At 42.0% G+C, this 25,614-nt stretch overlaps 2 protein-coding genes across 4 annotated transcripts; both read right to left on the reverse strand.

Moving 5' to 3' along the window:
• Positions 1 to 42: 42 nt before the first annotated feature.
• RNPC3 (RNA binding region (RNP1, RRM) containing 3) lies at positions 43 to 13,774 on the reverse strand. 3 transcript variants are annotated; one of them, XM_064720229.1, is made up of 15 exons: positions 13,535 to 13,774; positions 12,541 to 12,588; positions 11,323 to 11,441; positions 10,637 to 10,717; positions 9,822 to 9,933; positions 9,290 to 9,358; positions 8,549 to 8,694; positions 7,526 to 7,651; positions 6,653 to 6,789; positions 5,717 to 5,878; positions 5,462 to 5,556; positions 5,324 to 5,382; positions 4,659 to 4,791; positions 3,765 to 3,837; positions 43 to 271 (listed from the first exon to the last, which is right to left on the reverse strand). In XM_064720229.1, exons 1-14 carry the CDS (start codon positions 13,772 to 13,774, stop codon positions 3,778 to 3,780), a joined length of 1,587 nt encoding a protein of 528 aa, XP_064576299.1. In that variant the 3' UTR covers positions 43 to 271; positions 3,765 to 3,777. The 3 variants fall into 3 exon arrangements, with proteins under 3 accessions (XP_064576299.1, XP_064576300.1, XP_064576298.1); XM_064720230.1 differs by having other exon boundaries at positions 43 to 1,202; XM_064720228.1 differs by having other exon boundaries at positions 43 to 3,837.
• Positions 13,775 to 18,623: 4,849 nt separating this feature from the next.
• Positions 18,624 to 24,194, reverse strand: LOC135451239 (pancreatic alpha-amylase-like). Its single transcript, XM_064720232.1, has 10 exons — positions 23,981 to 24,194; positions 23,198 to 23,344; positions 22,811 to 23,008; positions 20,679 to 20,909; positions 20,167 to 20,300; positions 19,959 to 20,081; positions 19,748 to 19,847; positions 19,416 to 19,537; positions 19,181 to 19,306; positions 18,624 to 18,931 (listed from the first exon to the last, which is right to left on the reverse strand). The coding sequence occupies exons 1-10, from the start codon at positions 24,149 to 24,151 to the stop codon at positions 18,742 to 18,744; spliced, it is 1,542 nt and encodes a 513-aa protein (XP_064576302.1). The 5' UTR covers positions 24,152 to 24,194; the 3' UTR covers positions 18,624 to 18,741.
• Between the last annotated feature and the right edge of the window lie 1,420 nt (positions 24,195 to 25,614).

The raw sequence follows: 25,614 nt of genomic DNA on the forward strand, positions 1-25,614 counted from the left end.
AACCCCAAGAACAAAAGTCAAAACAAAGAGAAGGCAGCAAAATGAAGAGAAGGAAAATAATTTATTAGATTTCACAAGCAATCTAACATACATTTATGATGTAGTGAGTCTTGTGATATTTAAAGATATGTGGAATCCTTAAGACAGGAAAATTTATTCTCTGCCTTAAATACTTTAGAAATGCAACTACGCACAGTTCAAGAGTCCTGATGATCACACTGCTTCTTCCCCAGCTCAGAAACACTTGAAAGAGAAGGAACACAAAAGGGACCTGGAACATCACAAAGGCATGTTAAAAGTAAGAACTACCAAAAAACAGCAGTGTTATACTGGCTTTTGACAACTAAATTGAAAGATGCTTAGTGTTTTAAAAGTGCTTAATGTCTGTGAAAAATACATCTTAATAAATGCAGACTGTATTAATTTTATATTATAGAATGTTAAACAGTGATGTAGTATGAAACCCATAGGAAACATGTAGGTCAGCAGCAACAACACTACCTCAGTGCAGACAGCAATGTAAAAAAACCCCAAACAACCAACAAAAAGGTAGCAGTGATTAATAGTTGATTATTAGTCCAGCTCCAAATACTTAAATGCCAGATATTGTTAATTTTCTTCTTTATTCTAAAAAGAGAAAGTAAGGAATGTATTAACTAAATCAACTCCAGATTGCTTCTCATGTACCAGGACAACAGTAATCATCAAATGACCTAAAATACTGGTCAACCCCTTAATATTAAAACTGCTCTACAATCTATTTTAGCCAACATATTATTATATTAATAGGTTTTTAAAGTAAAACAAGGTGGCTTGGTCAGTGTGAGCTCAGCACAGCTTCACACAGATCAGCTGGTATGAGCTAGAACTGCTACACTAAGGAACAGGACCACAAATTACTTACTAGGGTACCTGAGGAAGAAGGTGAAGGCCACCTTTTAAGACTAAGAACCTTCATTGTGTCTATTCACACAACCACAGACAACTCTTTGGTTTCTTTCCCCCCCACTGAAAAAATTTGCTTTTTAAAATTATTAGATTAGCTCAAGCTTAAAATGTGTTAACTCCTCCCCACACCTACTCTGTTATGGAAACCTAAGATGCAGTTGAGTGCTACAGGAAACATTGCACAAAAAAGGATACAACAAGAAAGGATACACTCTGCATGACAGTATTATTGCAGTATTTACGCAGGAATGTTTCTAAAGAAGAACAGCAGAATGTGGTTTAATTTTACTTGATTCTCAGTATTGCACACACATAACTTTATGCTACCTACCAAAAAAAAAGCAAATATGCCTCTTTGATAAAAAACAATTCTAACCCCTTGTGAGACTTAATGAGGACTGATGAATCCATCAACACTAAACTTCATATTCAAAAGAAAACACTTTTTTTTGATAACTTGAACTATTAGGACCAGCAGATTCTTCCATCTCCTTCAAGTCTTTGCCATTTTACAGACTCACTTTATTTCCATCAGATCCAAAACCCAATCATGTTTCCCTTTAATGCCAGCTTTCAAACCACTTTTTCCTTATGAAGAAGCTGGAGACATCTCAACATCAGTTTCTTCCACATAACTTTTCTCCCAAACAGTTGTATTTTAGCTACATCACTTTAGGTGAACTTTTTGCCAGTCCGTCAATAAAGAGACATTTCAGCCAGCAAGTTCTGCAATATTTTATAAACCAGATGTATTGTTTTGTCAAAAAAAAAAGGATAAAGCCTTTGTAGAAAAAAAAAAAACCTAAAAAAACCCAAAATAAAACAAAAAAACAACAAAACCTACCCAACAACAAAAAAAACAACCCTAGACTCAAGCAGACTCAAGTTTTTATCATGGAATTTTACTTCATAAATCAGCATCCATCCGAATATTCCAGCAGGAACAGAAAAACGATCATGCAGAAATAGGGGTCAGCTTAATCATTACTTGGGAAATGCAACAAGTCTTTTTAATTAAACCTCATGGATCCTTAGAAACCTGTGTAACTCCTTGGCACAATGATATGATTAAAACGTATGAACAGTCAGGGTAAGAGAAGTTCTGCCCATGGACAGAACACCAGGGACACTTGTAAGGTGGTAACTCATGGAAGACTTTCAGGTGCACAATTAAATCTTGCCTCAGAATGGTTTGCTCTCTCTAGAAAAAGCTTCTGAGTTGACCATCAGAATAACAACAAATAAGCACTTTGTTATTTTCTTTATGCAATTCAAGTATTTAGCCTGTTTAATGAATTCAGAATTAATGTACAAAATGAGTTGGAAAAAAAGGGAATTCCTAAAAGAATAAAAGTGCTGACTTCATCTATCGGGTTTTCTCCAATAGCTAAAGTGCTTCAATTTTTTTTTTAATATAAGAAACCTTAGTAATCTTATTAGATAAATAGAAAGTTTTTTCTAACAAGAAAGGACTGACAAACAAGACTGAAATAGTCTCATAAATACATGATCCTAATAGAACACTTTAGCCAAGGCTGTTTTCAATTACCACTACAGAGTGATCTTTAATCTGACAAAATACAGACTTTGCAAACTACAAACAATAACACAAAATAGGAAGTAAGACCAGAGAGAGAAAAACAAGCCTAAATCTGAGTTTAAAAATCCTTAGACAATGGATGGAATGAAGAACCTACAATTAGAGTAGCTGTTAAAAATAGAAATACTACCATCACAATAACCACACTGTGGGCTTTACAGCCAATTTGTAAAAATCAAAGCAAATGTTCACATCCTGAGTAACAAGGATCAAGCTCCAGATTAAAAACACACCATCCGTTGTTAAGGAATGTTTCCTAAGCACTCAGGGTAAGATTTCAATTAATTTTGTTTTAAGCAGAGGCATAACCAAAGTGATCTCAACTGTAACCAGAAATTAAGGTCAGTGCCCTTTAAATTGGAGCTAAGTCATGTATCAGAGGGTGCAGACTGAGAAATAAATGCTTTTTATTCTTGCACCAGTTACTTCACATGGTCATTTTTGAGTTCACTATGCAGATGTTTGCAGGCCATGAAACCACTCAGGTAAATTAGAGCTGATTTGGCTTGACTTACTCTCACATAAATGAAATACCCAGAGTAGGGAGCAGTGAAGTAAAGCTACATTATAAGAAATAAAAGTTAAATAGCAACTTCCTGCTAGAAGGTACTTTCTCATTACATTTAAAAAATGCCAAAAATCAGGACCTACATATTCCACAACAAAGGAAGCCTTTATCAATGCAATTCACTAATTCAGACAAGTTTAAAGGTTACTGTAACAGCACTAAAAACTCATTTTCTGAAGTTAGAAAAGATTCTTTACAGCCAGCAGAAGTTTGTTAGAACCAGCTCTTCAGAATCCCATTAGAGCGGCAGGGATAGAAAGGAAGGAGGTAAGAGGCAACACTTTTCAACAGTAAAACCCTGGGAGATTACTAAAAGATAAGTGGTCCAATTCCACAAAATTATTCTCCTTATCTTTGCAAATTAAGGAACTGACAAGTGTCCTACAATATCAGGATTAGAAAAATATTGCCCCCTGAGATTTCTAACACAGGAAAAAGGAACGTTATAAACTTACACCAACTATATACCTTGCACCCTGTTTTTCCAATATAAGCACACATTTAAGAAAATAAATTGGTATGGAACATTTCCTCTCCATCATTAATTTTCCTAAATAAGCTGTTAAAGAGAGAGTAAATAAAACCAAACAAACACTAACAAAAACCCCAGCCCAATCCTTTGTTTTCACTTTCAGGCAGAGTCCATACCTTGTGCAGGGTTTTACTTTTTTCTTTTCCCTTCATTGGCATCCTGTTTTGGTCTAGCTGAACGAGCAAATTGCTGAGATTCTATTAAGGACTACAAGTGTCTGGTAAGTAGAAGTCAATTAAGAAAGACCAAAAAGATTACTCCTGCAAATTAGTCTAGAAAGTGACCTTTATCTGTGAATCAATACAGTATGAAGTATTATAACAGTGTCTATTAGTCTAACATTAGGACCTCACTGATACACAGTACAGGAGTTATTAGAGAGACTATAAGGAGGACTAACTGGGAATGGGTTAGATGCAAACAAGGATAAATGTTTGATATTTACAAACTTCCAACCCAGCATGTTAATTCTTAACTTTGATGTATCAGGAAAAACAGTAAAAGCAGCAGATGCTGGGGTAAATGTGAGTATAAAGAAACTGAAATAAACTATGAAATGTTTGAGTGAAAAATAAGAAAGGACATTCACACAAAAAAACAGTACTATGCAATCAAAAGGAGACAGTTCCAGCTGAAAAACCCATCTAGAACCACTTACTCTTACAGGAGCATTTCTTATGATCATGATTCTGTAAACATACACCTAACCAAGTCAAAAACCTTGTATTTAATTTAAATACAGTGGCCATGCAAGCCAAATTATCTTCTGTATTGTCTTTGCAGGATCAAAGATGTAAGACCAGTGAATTCTGTTCTTAAATCACTTTTACTGTCCTATTTCACAAGAGTTGCCCCCTGTTTTTTTCAGCCACCATAAATAGTGCACTGTGTTATGCTGACTGGTTTTCTTAAGGCATTTTTTATTTTGCAGAACACTGTGACGACAAACCTTGGCAGAGACTGGCACAGACGACAAAGAATATAACGTAAATGCTTGAAGAAAAGGATACAACCACCATGGGTTTTTCAAATAAGACATAGCCATTAACTTCTTTTAGTGCCTTAGCAGCTGCCTTCTCATTGGGCAGTCCAATGAAAGCCTGTCCCTTCATCCGGCCCTCTTTCATCACACGGATATCAAACCTAGGGGCACAGAGCAGAACTGGGAATTACTCATGTTTAACAAACCTTGCAGATTTCACAGTACAAATGCACAATTCTCATGCTCCAGGTGGGAGAAAGAACAGAAACAGAAGCAAAGCCTGCAAAGAAATATGATGTCCTTGGAGACCATTTTGCTTGGGGAAACCATTTACTAAAAGGTAATATTAAACTGCAGGATGGCAAATTTATGCTCAGTACTATTAAACAGGACATATGCAAAGTGATCAGATACACACAATCACCTACACAGTTCATTCTGTGTCACACAGCCAAGAAAAGCAAATTTGGGAATAAAAACATAAAGGCAAAATAATAGGGTCTTCAGTCACTCATCATAAAATAATTTCATTTCTTAATCTTCATAAATGAAGATTTTTAGGTCTAACACATTTTTGTTAATGCAGAAACACAGAAAATGTGAATATGGCTATTTTAAAAATCCCAGTTTTCAGAAGTGACATAGGAGTTAATATAAAAGGCTTAATTCTAACTAAGTATGAAATGAACTCACATATTGCGTTCTACCTCTGACTGGAAGTCAACATATCTTCCAAAAATGAACTTAAGATCCTGAAATGAAAGTGTAGGTGTAAGATGAATGCTCAGAAAAAGCCCTTTTGATAGATATTTAATTTGCAGGTTTACTTACCTTTTCTTGAACTTGTTTAGCTAAATTCTTCACATATATCCTGCAATTTGGATCACCTGGCTCATAGTTTTTGAAAACAGAATATTTTTCCATTTCTTGAAAACAAAAAAAAAATGAACCATACTTCAGTTCATCTACTTTTGCACATTTGCTCAGTATAAAATAATTCACTATAAAAAAACAAACACTTATTTAAGCTATTTGTTGCAACAAATCAAAAAGCTGTTACTAGATAATCTATTCTCATAGTTATACCTTCTCTAGAAAGTCTGTTTTTTTCTAGATCCTTTCTAGAAATAAATTCTGATGGTATTTCATCATCCTCCTCTTCAGTTTCCATTTTATCATTTGAGCTAGGAGCTGGGAAAATCCTTCCAAAGCCTGTGTTATTGATTTCTTCCGTGGTTGCATAAAGGTCTGAAATTTCAACAAATCACATAAGTGGTTTGTACCTGTATTCACACCAAGAGCAAGAAAACCACATTCCTTCCAGCAACATTAAAATAGAGCAGACTTTGCAAGGCAATTTGAACACACCCTTAAAAAAGAGTCTTAAACCCTGCTTGACAAAAGCACCTGCTCTGTACAGTCCTATAAAACCCCATGTAGCTGAAAATAAAGGCCATGGCACACATCAGTTAGCATAAACCTTGCCTTGCTGTTCAGTTCTGTATCCATTTCACTATTTTCCCTTAAAGAAACTGGATATTACTGTAAAGTACCAAGAACTACAGATTGACCATAACTCTCTAAAAAGCCATCACACCTCATTGTTATCAGTGCCCACCCAGCATTTTTATGGCAGATAATCAGTGCATCAGAGAAAAAGGGTTGGCAGTCACTCAGATGCTGCTCTCTAAGAGCTGGAAAAGGAAAATCTGAAACTAGCCTGATATATTAATTTACACCATAAAATACTGAAAATTTGTAACATTTGCATCCTATCATTTAAAAGACACTGCAATTCACCATAAACCACAGAGCACATAGGAGAGTCCTTTAAAATCCTCTGGATCCTTTCCAAAGCTTGTAACATGGGAAAAACAGCAAATACAAATATGATGCAACTTGGTGTTGAAAGCTCCAATACAGTAAGGGAAAAGAATTTCCTGGTGTAAATTTCAGCACCCTTTATATACTGAAGCCACATGACTTGAACATTAAACACATTTGAGGTACAAACTCTCTTACCTTTTTTTTCTTCTTTTTCTTGGTTTGTCTGAAGAACAGCTGGGATCTCAGTACTAATATGAAACTCTATTTTTTTGTGACCTACATGCTGCAGCTGCTCAAAGACATCTGAAGGTGACAGTGTAGGGTGCGAGTTACTGTTTAAAACAACATCAACACATTAATTAAAGACTCAGACACTGATGAATGCATGCTCAAACACAAGATTTCTTCCAGTTAGATTTCATGCTGTTGTTTGCTACAAAAACATGTTCTCCATTTCATACATTTCACCCAACAGTTTCAGGTGATTAAAACACTGCAGACACGGAAGGTATGTCTGGCAGTGGGAGCAAAGCCAACCATCATGTACCACGGTACAATACACACAGGCATTTATTAAAACCTTCATCAGTAACTTCAGCATGAAAAATAAGTGGCCTTGCTGCTGCCCTCAGCTAGTATATAAAATCCATGACACTTAAAGAAAATGTAGCAAATCATTTGGAGGAAGCAGGCAGCCATTAGTAAAAATGCATTCACAATCATTCATCACAACACAGAAATACTGCACTGCTGTCTACTGTGGCACAGAACTGCAGTTCTAAGACCCAAACTCATTTTAAAGCTAGTTTCTATTCTTCCAGTGTCATACTTTTAATTCTTTGTTTTAAGAAGCAGCCCAAACAATAAATCCAAGTTGCTTTCGTCACAGCGGTAATGTGAAACTAGTTATCCTTTTAGGATAAGGAATTTCTATTAGTTTGACAGGAAGAGAAACAGAGCTTGAATCAGGCACACTTTAAAGTTGTTAAGCAGACTTTAGTTCAAACTAGAAGAAAATCTGATTTTTAGGACAATAAAACCAATAGGATAAGGGCAAAAACCACAAACCTGTGGGAAGTACACACAGGAACATTCAACATGTCCTTAATTCTTTGCTTTTTTCTAACACCACGCTTCTTTGTGTTTATTGGTCTTTTAGGCTGAAGGGTTGCTAATTCCATCAACTTTGTCATTCTATTCCAAACAAAAAGGAAACCAAAATCAAAAAAAATAAAACAAAGAGGTTTACAGTTTATTGAAAGTACTCATTTTAAAAACCCTTCCCCTTTCCTTAAAGCCCTTGATATAGAACTTTTCAGAATAAAATTATAAAACTAACTACCTTAAAACTGAAGCTGTAACAGCAAATCAATATACACAGAGCACTTAAGGACTGACCAAAATCCTAACATGTCAGTGATGCCCTTTCTTCCCCAGCATGCTCCTTACTGGGACGCTGAAGCTGTGATGGCCCAGGCTGAACCTGATTTTCTAACACTCAACAGGGGTAGCTTTTTCCAAATACAGCATAGGGACTTTCTGATTTACTTCTCAGTTTAGACAGCAAAGGAAAAAGCTGCTTTTTAATTCAGAGTTAGTTTAAAGATTAAAAAAATACAGCTATGATGTAATTCAGTCGCAAAATTGCAAGAGAATCCTCAGCACAAATATTATCACTCCTAGCATACCCGCTGATGTACAAAGAATGTTCTGGAAGTTGGTGTGCACATAGAATTCAGGCTGAGGATTCAATTTAGAAAGATGTGGAACAATGAAGACTTCAGAAAATAATCTAATTTCTGCTTCCCTACATCTGCACTCTTCAAGCTGAGTTTTTGTTTAGTTAGGTTTTTTGGACATGGCAACAAATGAAACCAATAGGCCACTCTCCTTTTCTTACTGCATTTAAACCTGCACTGACCTTCTGCACTCTGGAGTTTCTCTGAGCATCTGGAAAGATTGCTACACACTCTCTACAAGATGCTACATCTATACACCACAAACATTACCACTTGCTGAACTCAAAGCTGGAACAGTAAAACCACCCCTTTCAGCAGCCCAAAACCTTGCACATGACTGTAAAATGCATACCTCTCCTTTTCCTCATCATTATCACTTTCATATTCTGATTCATCCCCACTAGACAGTCCTTCTTCCTCTTCAGGCAAAGGAGGCTCTTCAGGAGGCAGAGGTGGGATTGGGGGAGGTGGCACAGGCACTGGCAAATACTCTTCATACTAATTATGGGGAAGAAGTTGCAAAAAATTAAACTTCTTGAAGGACAAAACATAAACAGGTCTTGTTTTCTTAATAACAACAGTCAAAGCAATTAATGATAATTTAACAAGTATTCCCTCCAAGTATGCTTACAGGGACCTAGATAGCATTTTGGTAAACTACATTACTAATGAAAAACTTTCCACAAGCAAAAAAATCTGCTTTCTGAAGCATAACAGTGAATGGTTTAATTCTTTTAAGTTGAGATGAGGAAAAAAATACAGCAACCATGGCCTTGGATTTTCATTTTGCACTCAGCTTCAAGGACTGTCCTGAGAAGAACACAGTCCAAGCATATGGGTGAAGGCTTAGGCTCCAAAGCCATCTCAGTTTCAACAGTGAAGCAACAGTTTGAAACACTCCAGTGCTGCTACCATAGATGAGTATTTCTTTGTTCTAAGTATAATCCAAAGAATTGCTTTGGAAGACCAACATGTACCCAGCCAAATGCAGCAGGATTTGCAATCCTCTAGAAATTTAGATCTCCTACTATGCTACTAACATTTTAAATTGTGAATCATTCCTACAGTACTGAAAACATATTTCAAATGTTACCATGGGAGGGCGAGCAGTGATTGGCCCAAAAGGTGGAGGAAGATTCATTTTATTCATCAGATGGAGTACCTGAAATGAGTCAAAATAAGTAGGTTTCCTTTGAATAAGTAAGTGATAACAGTTCCTTGCTAGGTAAAACAGCCAGTCACTCCCGGCAGGTGAAAATCAGCACAGTTTTAATGTTCATGAACAATGTAAAACTTGCACTTGAGATCCAACACTAATAGTCAATATAAGCAACACCCCAAGGCTAATAAAAAACACACAGCTTCCTCTCAGAATGAAATTCCAGGTACTCAAGTCACATGTAATTAGGAAGAGCATATCCAGTTAAGACTTCAGTCTCAATCTATCTCAGGTTAATAAAATCTCATTACCTCAGCACAGTAAAAAACTAAGATTGGTTAACACTATCACAGAAAATCCAAGTTAGTATTTATGATGACAAAAATAATTACTTCTGTGCATAATTAAAAGAGGAAAAATTAAATGCCTTTAATTTTATACTTTTTTTTCCCCATTTTTTACTTACCTGGACATAAAATTTGGGCACGCTTGCCAAGGCATTTGCTATATTTGCTAGAATTGCACTTGAAGGTGGTGGATACAAATATTTGAGGCAAGAATTGATGGGAAAGGTGAGGCTGAGGAAAAAAAAGATTGAAAATAAGACACCTTAACAGTACTGCCACTTAACAGTGGGTACTAGAGGCTTAACTATTGATTACATCTGAAGTAACACTGAAATATTTTTATTTCCCCTAGAACAGTTTTGGGCCACTTAGAATGCCTTTAACATCATGGAGTAGTCCCCAGTGCATGACAGATTTACTGGGCTTGGAAATACTGAAAGTGTCAAGCCATGCAGAAGCCTAAAGCTAACAGAAACAATCAGCATGTCCAACCCAAAAGCAGAGAACAGCAGCCTGTACAAGTATCAGAAACTCAATGCTCAAAGGGCTGCATTAGCTTCAAAAAAATTACTACTTCCTGTATGCTAAAATGAAAATGGGAGGTGGAGAAGGAAGAAACATCAGGAAAAAGAAGTCAGTGATATTCTGCTGTTAACACTGGGGGAACCTCAGCCCTCCAACCCCCCAAGAAAGCAAGGTGCAGTGCTAGAAGGCTGTTCTGCAATCCACAAGCTCAAAGCACCAGTCACTATGCAGATGTGAGGACTCTAAACTTGAGGAACTGAAACTCCATCTTTATGACAACTCCTACATGCCTGAGGAACACCAGATAAGAGTTATTGTTCTGAGCATCTTGTTCAACATTATGTAACACATTGCAAAATAATCTGCAACAGAATAAATTAATTAAGATAAATAGAACCCCGACACTAACCCATGGTTAGGTGCAATTCCATTCTCTATTTTAACACAGTTTGGTTCAATCTTCTCTTCTTCTTTCACTGGTTCTTCTAAACTGAAAATTAATTTAGTCTTAATTAAAACAGTGCAAAAATTAGGTATGCCTTATGTAATATATAAAATATACATAATCTATTAATAAATATAAAAAATAAATTAGGTGTTTTTAACATCTTTTACCAATTGCATTACTACAGCTGTTACCAATTCTTCATAATCAATACATGAGGATAATTACAGTAGTGACAGTCTTCTAAAATAAATACTTATGCAGATTTAAGTAAGATTCCCTATATTCAAACACTCCTGACTTAAATCCACTCAAAGGAAAAGAAATGAAATTATTTATCATGCACTCTCTTCAGAGAACATAAATTCAAAGGTATTAAATTATTGATTTGTTCATATTCAGGAAGTGGGATAAATAACCTGAAAACTCTACTACAGTATTTTTAATTAAGCATTGTCACATAGCTTTTATCACTTATTTGCACATTTCACAGGTGCAAATGACACAGTCACTGTCCTATAGATGGGAACCAGTTAGGACTTCCAAGTGGTTACAGTTTATCCTTTGAGTTACAAGTATTACCGAAGTATCATGAATCCAGAATCCTTTCCCGGACCACAAAGATAACAAGGAAAGTACTCTGCACATACCTTTTGCACTTGTCTGAGGCAGAAGGCTGGCTAAGTACCTGGGCACTCTCTTGCTCCTTTGCAAATTCAACAACTAAGGTGTGACCCAAAAGTTTCAGCTGATGCAGTCTTGATAAAGCCTTCAAGTAATTACAGAGGAGAAGAGAAAGGGAAGAGGACAAACATGAGAATTGTTTTAAAGCATAACTGTTTTTCCTTTGAGTAGTACACTGGCCATAGGATGCAGGCCCAAGTGCTTTAAGCTAAGCCTGTGCTACTGTGGACACGAGAGCTCTGCACTGTTTGTGTATTCCCAGCCCTGCTTTTAGCAGCATTTCCTGCTGGCAGGAAGGAAAGGGACCAGGCACAGCAAGAACCACTGCACAGCTTGGTCACCTGAACACAGCAGCAGCCTAACAATCAGACTTTTCACACAGCCTGCTAAACTGTTGGAATTTCAAAGAACCAGCCTTTTGCTTCTGAAGTACAAACATGCTAAACTCTGTCAGTAGCAGCTAGGGATTCTAAAATCAAGCTTTTAACAGTGGCTCTAGGAAGATCCAGCATTGCTCAAGTCCAGAGCCCAGTAGGCTGCTAACAACTGGCACCCAATTCACCACTGTTCACCTCACAGTCTTTCCCTTTTTTAGTCCTATAAAGTGTGGCCTAAAAGAAATAGAAGCAATGCAAAAAAAACCCCAAACCCAAGGTATAAGGGAGAAGTTCTGGCACTGGCTTTTTAACCAGACTAGTCTTTAAAAAGCATTATTAGCATAACCTTTTTGTCATACATATCTCCTATTCTTACAGAAGTTTTCTTATCAAAGTTGGGCATTCAAGGCAGACTTGGTTTGAGAGAATCCCTAGGGCTCATTTTTATGGCAAACACAATTACACAGGAGACAAGGAAACTCTGCTTGGTTTATAGTTTGTATATAAATGCACACACATCCTAAACAGTGCCCTCATCAGTCTCAGCTTCTCTAACTTTGCCAGGCTGGATCAGGTAACTTCCACAAATCCCTTTCAATCCACCTTTCCTAGGACTCTAGGAAACACAGAAGTAATCAAGAATTTTATCAAGTCCTGCAAACAAATCTGTGCTGAAACAGAACTCTCATACTACATTCTGTTGCTTTGATTTTTCCTAGCCCTAAGTACCAAATGATGTGTAAACCACTTAGAGCACTGGCAATTCAGTGCTTTGCTAAAACATTCAATAACAAACTCAATACAAACCTTTGCAGCTGCATTTTCACTGGGGAAGGTGGCAAAAGCAGTATGTTTCTAGAAAACAAAAAAAAGTTATAATGTATTTGAATCAAAAACGTAAGAGATTCCATGTAAAACATTGAGCTACAAGCACTTTGTTAGTCCAAGCTTACATATTTGAAAGTTACCAGATGGGAGTTATCCAATTCCCATCAGGGCAAACATGAAGGGCTAGAAACCCTTTTTCTTATGAATTTTGGAAAAGTACCTCCTGCAGTCAAAATCAAGACATGAGCTCAGCAGTTTGACAAATACAGGACAAGTGGGGATTTTTTAGTGAGCAAAACCCACACTAGACTGCACAAAAGTACATCTAGAGAGGTTTAATTCTCTTCTAAACCAGAAAACTCATTTGAGCACCTCACAAAACATTTTCATCAAAGTAACTCTTACTAAAAGTAATGCTCTTCCTGCAACGAAAGTTGTAACTATAGTGCTCTGAACGTTTGAATGGTTTCTAACTTCCCCCCTCATTTTCTAAATTAAATCAAATCCTCACAGAATACACCTTTCCAAGTTAATTTTTTTTAACAGACTTTATTACCCCATCTTGCCACTACATGACTCCGTACCCAAAATCATTGTAACAAAGTCAGTATATCTGATATCCTATAAAGCAGGACACTGATAAAATACACAGACATCCATCTGCAGTTCTGCAAAAAACAGGGCTCTCTATGAAGAGTACTTATCACAAATACATCAATGTTTTCGTTATCTGGGGGAAGAAGAAAGCAAAGCAGAGATTTCAGGAGAGCCGTGAGCCTGCATCCCTGCCCGCGCCAAGGGCCCCGAGGCACGGCTCAGCCTCGCCGGCAGCACCAGAGGCCAAAGCCGCGGGCACGGCGCTTGCGGCGGGCGGGACGGAGCCCGGAGCCACCCGCGGTCCCCCCCGCTGTCCCGTCCGCCCCGGGGGCTCCCCGGCAGCTCCAGGCTCCGCGCGGCCCACCCCGGCCCTCACCAGCCGCCCGTGGTCCGACAGCACCCGCACAGACACGGCCCCGAAGTGCTGCAGCAGATCCTCCTTCTCCGCCGCCGTCAGCTCGGCGGGCAGGTGCCGCACCAGCAGCGTCCGCCCGCGCCGCCGCGACACGCCGGGGTGCGGCGGGACTCCGGGGTGCGGCGGGACGGCGCCCAGCCCCGGGCCGCCCGCGGGTCCCGGGCCGCCCGCCCGCAGCTCCTCAGCGCCCGGCGCCGCCATCACCGCGCAGGGACCAGCGGCGCAAATCGCGCGAGAACCGGGGCGGGGCGGCCGCTTCAGGTCTCGCGAGACTGGCGACCCCGCGGAGGTGGCGGGAAGCGCGCGCGGAGGGGGGAGCGGCCGCTCCCGGCAGAGCCCGACAGGGGCCGCCCGCGGTGCCGCTCCCCTCACCCTTCAACACTTTAACGCTTAGGAGCTTGCCCTCACGCTAAGTCCTAAGATGTGTTGCTGTCAAAATGCCCTCTCCTCAGCCCTTAGTTGCAGAGACTTGTCCCTGCCTCCCTCCCGTGAACAGTGAGGTACTGAGGCGTGCCTGGCCACGGGAAACACCGCCATAATTACAACTTGTGAGGGGATAATGAGCGTGAATAGGGAGGATGGACGGATTGCTGTCACCTACCACAGCAGCCACACAGGCGGCTCCCAAGCCTGCCTTGTTCTGGAACATACAGGCTGTGATCCCAAGAGAGTGAAATACCCGATCTACTGAATTAGCTGTTTGCTGGCCGGCACAAGCCGTGCCTGCCTGTGTCGCTATGGCCGCGGGCTGTGTGTCCCACAGAGGCGCAGTGCCCGCCCTGCTGGAGCACTTGCCGTGTCAGAGCAGCGGAGCACTCAGGGACACCCGAGCTCTGTCACTGCCCTGGGCTGTGCTGGAGCCAGCCATGGAGAAAACTTGCTTGGAACCTGTCCATAGGACGGGTGCTTCCCACACCTCTCCATACAAGAAGCAAGGCCTTCAGTCCATAAAGTCCCTTCGGTGTTCCTGAGCGGCCGTGGTGGACCTGGTGCTATGCACAGTGCACCTGCAGGGTCTTGGCCAGGCACGTTTGGTGGCTGAGCACTGACAGATTGGGCAAAGGCCTGGCCATGGTGGGTGGGCACAGCAGTCTCCTTAGCTCCATCAGATGACAATCCAAATTCATCCAAATCAGTTTGGGAAGGAGCTGGGTAAAAAAGGATCTTCTGAAGGGATCAATGAGAAAAGCAGATATGTGGGAGCAGTTTCTTACGGGATTTGTTACTGCATTTTTGTTGCTGCCATAAGCATAAGCTAAGAAATATCTATGAAGTGGGAAGCAGGTGGAATAATTGACACGGTGTGCAAACAGAGCAGTGTATTTTCTCTCTTGATAACGCCAGCAGTACTTTTTTTTTTCTGAGGCTGTTGAAACTTCAAAAATAGCGCAGGCCAGCCAAGCCAGTTCTGTGTGTGGCTTGCGGTTTGTATAAAGTCCAGAAGATTTTCTGGGGTATGCTGCTCAATGTGCAGTTGTAGCAGATGGGAAGATAACAATTGTAAATGCAAGCCTGTGGTGGCTGTGCTGCTGCATCCTGTTTAAATTGGCCTGACTTGTAGTTCACTCCTGGGTAATGACTTCAGAGAATATTTTATGCAGCAGATCTGTGAAACTTGTAGGCAAAGCAAACCTTCCTGTTTCCCTCGCAGTGTTCTAGTACATTCCAGTTATTAATGTGCATATCATTCACCAGATGGTAAAATAATGAAATAACTTCAAATATGTTTTCCCCTTAGAACTAAGAAACGCTGTTCCCAGTTCTGCTTAGAGAAGGCTGAGGAAACAATGTACTCTTTAGTTACACTGAACAATTGACAAGAATTGTTTCACTTGAAATAACTAATATCTCATGGCTCTTCAGCCCCCTTGTTCCTCCTAGCACAAAATCCCCCTCAGAAAATACCTCTTCCAAAGTCTCTTTACCTTGTTAGACCAGGCTGCTGAAGCTGAACACCGCTAGAGCAGAGGTTTAACATAGCAACATGCAAGTCAAGCTGATAAAAAATGTGTATGTGCTTTTCCTAAGACACAGAAAGTAAAAAAAAAAAAAATTAACTTTCTCTCAATCATGTCTTTAGTCAAAATATATGAATAATATTTTACCTTTTTTACTTACCAAGATGTTTAATTTGTAGATTTTTGAACAGTAGAGTTCTTCAACACCAATGCATCATGTTTTTGTGTTGAAATCCATGGCTTAGAAGATCTTTGCTTATACAGAGATTGAATGCAAGTGGTTTAGCAGTACCAGTGTGACTCAGAACTACAAACTCATTCAGGTGGGAAAGAAGGGAGATCCTTTTGCAGCAATCTCGAGTCCAGTCAACGTCAAGTCCAGTTCCTACTCAGAGCAAGGTCAATACTGAAATCCAACCATAACATTCGGGACTTTCTGAGGTTGGCAGGATCCTGGCTGTTCCTGCCAGAATGGTGTTCATGGTACCGAGGCTCCAGGCGTGGGCGAGCTGCATTTCATCCACTGCACAGCCCCAGTGCTTTGTGGGGCAGGGTTTTGGTAGCCAGGGGTTACAGGGCTGGCTTCTGTGAGAAGTGCTGGAAGTTTCCCCTTCCAGAAGTTCAGGTGCCAGCTGGCCCCAAGGTGGACCTGCCACTGTTTCACCAAGGACAACGTTCCCTGTCCAGGAGCCTTTGGCCACAGTTCCTGTGCCCTGCCTGCTGAGGAGGCAGCCAGAGAGGAGCTGTGCTGGGCACCTGGCACCCACACAAGGCCAGCCCCCCACAGCTATGCAGGCATACACGCAACCTGAGACTGCAAAACGATTACTGATTCAGTAAAAATGACTTTTTGCAAAAAGAGAAAATTAATATTTAAAGAACGCTTTGTAAGGTAACTGCTTTCCTGAGCATAGGCAGTCATTTTCTTTCTGGTGTTAATTTTTTTTGTCAGAATAAAATACAAAACCAATGGATAATCCACCAAAAATTCTCCTTTTCATATTTGACCACTAGATGATGCTGTGACTCATGAATGAAAAAAAAATAAATAAACAGAGAGGAAGAGAAAAAGAAAAAAAATAGAAAAAAAAGATGAAATAAATGAACATAAGCTTAAATTTACAATGCATATCTGGAATCAGAATAATTACACAGCTAAATTCATGGTTTGGCCAATGAAAGTGAGCATCGTTTCTAACAGAAAATGAAATATTGCATTGTGCCAAAAAATTCTAAAATTTTACAATTCAGCAGATCTGTTGTGCCATCCTGTTATGCCCCAGCCAAACTCTTACCTTAAATTTGAACATTTCATAACATAATTTCAATATTGCATTGAACACTGGAATAAAAAAATTAAGGCCTTAGTGTCATCACTTCACATAGAAGAGTAGCAATAGAAATTATAAAAATTAAGATTAACATTTCCTAGAACTAACATTCTTTTGAAAACTTAGAGATCAGCAGTAAGGTTGACTGTAACTCTGGGTTTAGTGAATTATCTGAGAGATCTGGTGTTGCTCTGGATGACACTTGCCTTCTTTATCATCTTTATGCTCAAATGATAAGGCAATGTGCCAAAATCCTGAAATAAAAGGAACATAACCCAAGGTCTGAATGCAATTTAGGTCCTTTCAAAGCAGTGGCCCACATCTGGATCACAAAATTTTACTTACACCTAAAGAAGAACTCTTATGATTGCTTTTTCTCCATGCTCTCTTTCATGCCACTGTGAAACGCAGAGCTGCCTGAACCTGCATTAAGGAAAACTCTCATTGCACCCCAACATCCTTGGGAAGTGGATCCACATCTGTTCCCAGGCACAGACAACCCTCTCCATATTCAGCCTGTTGATTTATGGACACCTCAGATCCCTGTGTGGCATTTCAGCCATTTGCCACAGAAGCTCTGCGGCTTGGGGGTGGAGTTGCAATTTGGCATGTGAGCTGATCATTCCATTTGGGATTGGGCAATGTGTGAATAGCAGAGGATGGAATCCCAGTGCCTGAGGGGTAGAGCTGAGTGCAGGGCTGAAGGCAGCTCCTGTCAATTCCCGAGGGGCCCGAGGGCTCCCTGACCTGCCCCTCTGGGCAATGACCGGTTTGCCAGGGCCATGAACTCCCTGCCACAGGGGTGCCCAGGGCTTTGGCACCTCTCCATTGGTGCAGGGGCTGAGTGCACGGATCCAGGAGATGCTGGCCACAGCCAAGGAGGGAGACAGATGGGAGGGGCAGTGCTGGGCCAGGGACACTTCCCACACCCTGACTGGCCTGACAGACACTCAGAGCCCTTGGGCACACTGAGAGCCAATATCCACACCAACACCACAGAAAGGAAACTTAAAACTTGACCTCAAACTGGAACAGCCTCCTTCCATTTTTCCCTCTGGAATGGGATGCAGTCACCACTTTTGGCCTAGCAGAGATCCTGCCTCACAGCAAGGCCTGCACACTTGCTTTTACCTCCGCATTTTCTCACAGCTGACAAGGGATTTGGGAAAGCTGCCCAACCTGTACTGTGTTTGCTTATTTCTTTGAGATATTAGAGACTAAGGGTGCCTAACACACCAGAGGCAGGAATTTGCCGTGCCTCAGCCAGTGGCACAAGGTGGAAGCAATGCCTGCATACATTGTGTGCTCTCAGGCACCTTCGGCACCCGCACAGGGAGCGTTCGCTGGCCTCAAACCACTGGGGCAAACCATGCAAGAGCTCAGGCTCTGCTTTGTCCAGGCACAAGCTGACTGTGAAGCAGGAAACCTGCTGCTTTCACTGATGCCACAGGCTGGAATAACTGATTGGCACAGCCCAGCTTCCCTCAGTGACCCAGACCCCAGGCTTGGTTGGTCATAAGGAAGGGATAAACTCTGTACGTAGGCACTGCTCATAGCTGACAGCCCACAGAGTGGCTGCTCTGGGATACAAGTGGGTGTGCATGGATCAGCCCTGGAAATCTTCAGCTTAGCCATTTTACCTGGCTTGCATTCTTTTTTTTTCCTCTCCAATGTTTTTCTTACACAGGAACCGAGTGCTGCATTGCCACTAGTTAGGAAGGGATAAAGTTACATCAATTCATTAAGGGAAAAACATTACTCTCCAATTTGAATGCCATTTATTATTCAATAGAGAGTCACTCATGCTCAAAAAGCAGGGAATAACATATGGGGGAAACAGTAATACACAGATCAAACAGAGGAGGCTGTTTCTCCCAAATTATAACTTGGCATCAACATGGATTGCAATAAATGGATCTTCAGCATCAGTATTAATCTGGAAATTAGCCTTTCCATCACCAGAAACAAACACCTGCTTTCCAGTACATTGGTTGTTCTCCTTTTGTCCAGAAATAACATCACAGTAGGTACCAGCAGGCAGTCCAGTTTGCACATAGACATTCATATTCCTATGAGAAAATAAACATGATTTATGCATTGTTTTTAAAACAGGTATTTCAAAAGGTGTGTAAGATTTCTGAACATGATCTTACTCCTCTATTTGGAAGGATGTTGTTAAGAATAAGGTTTCTGATCCCACCCCTCCTATACACCCATTTTAGCTCTCTGGACCGAGCATGCACTCAAATAACTCAAGTTGGATTGCTGATGATGGATGCTATTGTTCTCTCGGGACACTATTTGTGCCACTGACTTACCAGTCATCATTGTTGAAGATGATGAAGCCTTTATTACCACGGCCAAAAGCCACTTGATTGCTGCCATTGTCCCACCAGTTGGAGAAAGGCTCACCATCCACCACGTTACGGAAGATGACCATGTTCCTGAAAACACAAGCCATGTCTGCCACTGCACCTGCAACCCCTCTAAAGCCACATGGAGCAGGAAGCAAAAGCAACTGCTTTTACTTCTTGTTTCTCCCCAGTGCCCTACCTGATCTGACGCCAGCGATGTTCACAAACCCAGTCGTTGCCACAGGTCGTGTCTGGATTGATTGTAACGGTCTTTGTGGAGCCATCTGCATTACTTGGGGGCCCAACCCAGTCATTGACGTCCTGTCATAAAAAGACAGGTTTATATCTTCTGACTGAAAATGTAGAGCACCCCTCTGGTCAACAAAGCTAGAGGGAGCATCAAAGTTTCACTGCCTTCATCGAGCCCGGGACAGGGAAATCCCTTGACAACCTGAAATGCACTGGACTACTTCCCTGGCCCTGTTCTCACCCTTAAGCCCCATGGATACATCTTCAGCATTAACAGCTCACCTTTCCATTTTCAAAATATCTTGGCCAGCGAAAACTTGACATGACACGTGTGACGCCATACGGATGGGCAAGCATGAAACCAACTGCCATTTTATAGAGCCTGTTTGGTGGACAAACAAGGAATGAGACATGGAAGGAGGAACTTGCCAGAGAACACACAGGCAAACAAGCAAAAGCAAGAAGCATCACCCACACAAGAGCAATCCCTCACCTGGCATCCCAGAAGGTCAGAATAGAAGCTCCACCAGCCCCGTGTCCTCTCTGGTTGTCGTGATTGTCCACAAAGACCAGGGCTCTGTCAGAAGGCACAAAGCCCCAGCCTTCTCCCCAGTTCCTAAACAAAAACACAGACTTGAAGCTACCCTGTCAATTGGTGTATCCAATGAATCCTGGATAAGTTGCAGCACCTCCCTCCTTACTTTAAGTAGGCCATCTTTTCTCCATCCCACTTGCGGATCACTGTCCCCAGTTTGGCACCGTACTTGAATTCTGTCACTCGGCCATTTCCAAAGTACTCGCTGCCTTTGATGGGCTCTCCGCCCAAGTCAATCACCTGGTACAAGAAAGAAAATCTGCATCCCTTCTTGTCTCACCAAGGCCAACAATGCTGTGTACAAAACTTAACAGGAGCTCTTGCTTTAACATTAAGAAAGTAATTATGTATTTGTGCTGTGTAGAGCAACACAAGTTCATAATAAGACATGAGGGACACGTAAAAACATGACTGACGAAAGGAAAGGTAGAGTTGATTGACAATTTGTTGTGGAGGCATTTTTAAATTCAAAACTGCCTATGTCTGCAGGGCTGCTCTAAGTAAATTGTGAGCTCCTTCTAGGGTAAGTTGCATGAAGTTGTATTGTTGCTTCTCTCAAGAAGGCAAAAGAGATACAAAAGACAAAGGCAAACATAAAGGAGAAAATGTGGAGATTACCTCCTGATAAATAAAAGGTTTAGTTCCTTCAGAAAACCATTGAGTGTTTAGATCATGCAGCTTGTCAAGAAATGCTCTTATGTCCCCAGGCCACATGTGCTTGGCAGCATCAATTCGGAATCCTGCTACACCCATGTCAATGAGACGGTTCATGTAGTCTGCAATCGTTGAGCGCACATAGTCCTTCTCCAGGGCCAGATCCAGAAGGCTGGTCAAGCGGCAGTCCCGGACCTGGGCAACAGAAAAAAAAAAGATTTCTGTGTATTACACCAAAGGAGGGGCAGAGGTGGAGTGGTGGTTAATGAGGTTGTATTGGTTTGGGAAGAAGTGAGGGAGGGATATCCATAGTGAAGGTTTTGTGTTCACAAGTCACTGTTGCACATGATAAAGCCCTAGTGTCCTGGAGACAGCTGGACACATTCCAATGGGAATGGTGAATAAATTCTTGTTTTTCTTTGTTTATGTGTGTGGCTTTCTCTTCACCTATTAAACTGTCTTTATCTCAATCCATGAGTTTCCTCAGTTTTGCTCTTCCAGTTCTCTGCCCCATCCCACTGAAAGTAGGATGCTGAATGGTGTTTAGCTGCCAGCTGAGTTAAACCACAAGTTCTCTTTGGTGCATAACATGGGACTCAAAGTGTTCGAATTAACAATGGCTATGATTAATGTGCTAGATGGAATTTACAGCTGTTACTGCAGTTTGGCGAATAATTGACAGGCTGCTGTGCTTGCCGTGGGGCTCACTGGCCTCACTGTGCATTAGAGTCGAGGGCTCATCAGCGGCTGCTCTGTGCTTGGGCTGCAGCTGCAGCCTGTGCTGCTGATCCCCTGACCCTGGGGCGTTCTGATCCGGGCACTGGCCATGGCCTGGGCTGGCACCTGGCTTGGCAGCGCTTCTGCTCCTGTGCAGCTGGACTGGACACACTGGAACTCCAGAGTGGACTCGAGCCACATGGACTGTGACCTTTGCGTGAGTCCACGGTGGGACAGGTACATCTGGGAGTGCCTGTGGCCATGGAAAAGTCCAGAGCAGAGCAGGTACCTCTGGAAGTGCCTGTGGCTGGGGCCGTGGCTGTGCCAGTGCCACAGCAGGGGCACCCCTGAAGGCCTCAGGGTCCAAGGCCAGCTCTGTGCTGCAGCAGGGACACCTTGAAGCACCAGCAGCTGTTCATGGGGCCCTGCTGGACACCTCGAAGGGTGGGGCCATGGACAAACCCACAGCAGGGCAGGAGCAGCCTGCAGGGACTGCAGCCAGGAGCAAGGCCAGGCTGGGCAGGTTTGCTTTCTGAGGGGACAGTAGTGGTGGGTGAGGCCGTGCTGGAGCAGATCTGCTTCTGGGGGGCAGTGGGGCCCGTGGTCAGGGCCATGCTGGAACAGCTGCTTCTTAGAGCCCCTGTGGCTGTGGATAAGTCCATGCAGAAGCAGCCACGTCCCCCTGAAGAGCCTGTGGCTCACAGAAATGGCTGCACTTGGGGCAGGTACAGCCCTGTGAGGGACTGCAGGGTCCGGCTAAGTCTAGGCCAGAGCAGGGGTAAGGGGAGGAATTCATTGCAACGTTAAACATGATGCTCTAGTCCAAAGGAACTGGGAGTGGACATTGTACTGGAAATACCTTCAATTTATTGTAATCCAGGATTTGAAATATGTCTGCTAGGGATTACCACAGAAGAAGCCATCTGAACCCATGAAGTACAAGCCTTACATGAAGCAGTGTAAGTGCAGAAACATTATAATGTATTGCTGCAAAGTGGCTGAAGGCAGAGCTTGAGAATAAACTGCTGCATATTCTTGCTACAAAAACCAGTAAGTTGTGTAACTACAGCACCACCTTGCACTGCTGGCAATTTTCCAAGGGGGCCCCTTGTAATGATCAGCTGAGTTTATAAACTATAAAAATGAGCTCACTCTGAGCGGAGTACACTGGCTCACTTCTGGAGCAAACATCTGCACATAGGTTCTTGATTCCTCAGTTCTTAGAATATTTTGGGCTACACATACCTATGGTCACTTCATTCACTTGTCAAGTGACTAAGCACAGGTTTTGTGAGGCACTGCACCATTTGATTTTACTGTAGAGTAAACAGAACATGTCAAAAAAAAAAAAACCTGAAAACTTTTCCAGGGGAAGTTACCTGATAGATGTCATTATAACTTTCAATTTCTCCACTTCCAGTGTGACATTTGCCATCATTGAAATCCCAGCCAGAGTATGGGACAGCTGGAAAATCTCTGTTTCCTGCATTAAAATAGCTTCCACAGGTAGAATGTGTGCCTGAGCCACCTGCAGCCCCACACATATGGTTGACGACAGCATCCACATAGATACGAACCTGGAAAAGCAATGTGTGCATTTCAGTGTGTTTGTAGCAAACGTGAACTGACAGCCACTAATCACTATTCAGTGGATTATTTTTCCTTTCAGTTTCTTCTCAGTTTACACCTCTTTTGAGGAAAGCAGCACCTTTCCTCAGCTGACACAGCACTTCTTGCCATATCAGGCAGATTTGCAAGGCACTTACTCCAACATCGTTGCATCTCTTCACCATGTCTTTGAATTGCTCTTCATTTCCTGATCGAGAGCAGATCTTGTAGCTAATGGGCTGGTATCTTTCCCACCAGGGTCTGTTCGGGCTAGTAATGACAAGATTTTCATTTGGAGGTGAAACCTGCAGATGAAATTATGTACTTTGATAAGAAATCAAATGGTTTTACTTCAACATTTTAAGGGCAAAATCTGCGCTCAGGACCTCTGCCCTCAGAGGAAAGTTAACACCCAACCCAGTCTCTCTCCCACAGCAGAAGTTCAGGTCAGTGAGATGTCTGTCTTGCACACTGGCAGGAAAGGCATTTTGGTTTGTTGCTGTGAGTTGCCCACATCCAGCATGGGCCTGCTTTCCAGGACATGGGCATGGAAGGGCCGAAGCCACAGGAATTATTTTTACTTGTAACTGTGACAGCCTTAGGAATGCCAACCTCACTGCTTCCATTCTTCCTTTAGAACAAGGTAAAGAGCTTTACCTTCTCCCTAGCTTTCAGGTAAAGAGCTTTACCCTCTACTTGGCTTTCAGGGGAAGCCTTTCAGCATGCCCCTTGGTAACTGATCTGCAAGATATACACCGTCATTCACCCCTACAGGGCCCTGCAGAGTTAGGACTGCTTCTAAAGTACTTAGTACTTCCTACCTTCCCTCCACAGCAGCAAAGTTACTTAGAGATGACTGTCTCAAACTCAGGCATTATTAATCAAATGATTAATCAAATTTTACAATGCCATTTTCCTGCTACTCACAGGAAACAACTCACCTGAACTCCTCCAAATCCATTAGGAGCTAAGTAGCGTTCACACTCCTCAGCAATGTCCTGCCAGCGCCATTCAAAGAGATGCACAATAGAGGTTCTCTTTGGGACAGTGTTGGGGTTGTACTGCCCCCAGCAAAGCCCTGCAGCTGCGAGGAGGAGGAGAAGGATCTTCATGGTGCCTTCAGTGTAAGGCTGTGGTCTCTTCACCAGCTATTTATGTGCCTGCAAGATGGCAAACTTCCTGTAGCAGCTGTCAAAATTCACATGGATCAATGCTATCAGTTATTATTTAGGTAGATAGATCAATATCATTCCTTGGGTTTGTTTTTTCTCCTGAATAACCCAACAGCTGAAGATAAAATACCTTTTCACATGATTATATGCCATCATAAACTGAGTGATCCATGAGCCTTGCACCCTAATCCAGACCTGCACTCTTTCAAATCACATAAACAAAGATACTTTATCAAAAATATTCCAAAATGTGGCAATCAGAAAGCTGAACTGGGTAGTACCACCATCCTCTTGGTCCTGGATGAGATAAACTCAAGGCAACAACAAAATGAAGACACCCTGTCTGGTCACTCTGACTGATCTGGCAAAAGAAAGTCACAAGGACATTGCTGGTGACAGAATGATAACCAAGAAGATTGTGTTACTAAGGGAACAGGGGCAAAGGGGTCTGAGTGGAAAATTTTGGACAGAACTTGGAGACCTATAAATACTGGTAAACTGATGCAACAGAGAGCTTTGCTTGCATAGTGTGGTCTCTTTCCCTCAATCCCCATGAATGGTGTCCCGTGTGAGGGACGACAATTCCCTATCTGGCTGTTCTAGGGATAACCCACAGAACTGAAATGCTGCTGAAAGGAAGCAGGAGCCAGCCAGCATCCATCCCTTCAGGTTTTGATGGTGAGCTTTGGGACATGGGCAGTAATATGTCTTCAGGAGAAAAACATGTCTTTGAACTTATGTCTAAACTTTTAGAGAAGGCCAGAAAGATGCTTCTCATTGTCTTAAGCTGATTTTACACTGGGCAGAATCACATGTCAAAGGTTAAAGGCCAGCATGGCTTTCCCAGTAGAACTGTGGGATGAAGGGGGCAATGAGAGGTGATGAGATCCCAGCTGGTTTTGTACCTCAGTGTTTTGCCCAGACAGGCATTCCCCATCCGTGTCTGGGCCCAGGAGCCTTTGGTCACAGTTCCTGTGCCCTGCCTGCTGAGGAGGCAGCCAGAGAGGAGCTGTGCTGGGCACCTGGCATCCAGACAAGGCCAGCCCCCCACAGCTATGCAGGCATATACACAACCTGAGACTGCAAAATGATTGCTGATCCAGTAAAAATGACTTTTTGCAAAAAGAGAAAATTAATATTTAAAGAAGGCTTTATGTCAGGTTACTGCATAAGCAGCCATTTTCTTTATGCTGCTAATTTTTTGTCAGAATAAAATACAAAAACAATGCATAGTCCATTCACCAAGAATTCTCCTTTTCATATCTGACCACTAGATGATGCTGTGACTCCTAATTGCCAATGATACTGTACTGTTACTATTTTGGTTTATTTAATGGAACTCTATAGCATTTTTAATATGAAAAGTTGGTGTTTTCTTTTTCTTGTATGCATTGTAGCTGTAA

The sequence above is a fragment of the Zonotrichia leucophrys genome, chromosome 8, assembly GCF_028769735.1.
Source record: "Zonotrichia leucophrys gambelii isolate GWCS_2022_RI chromosome 8, RI_Zleu_2.0, whole genome shotgun sequence".
NCBI classification, from domain to species: Eukaryota; Metazoa; Chordata; class Aves; order Passeriformes; family Passerellidae; genus Zonotrichia; species Zonotrichia leucophrys.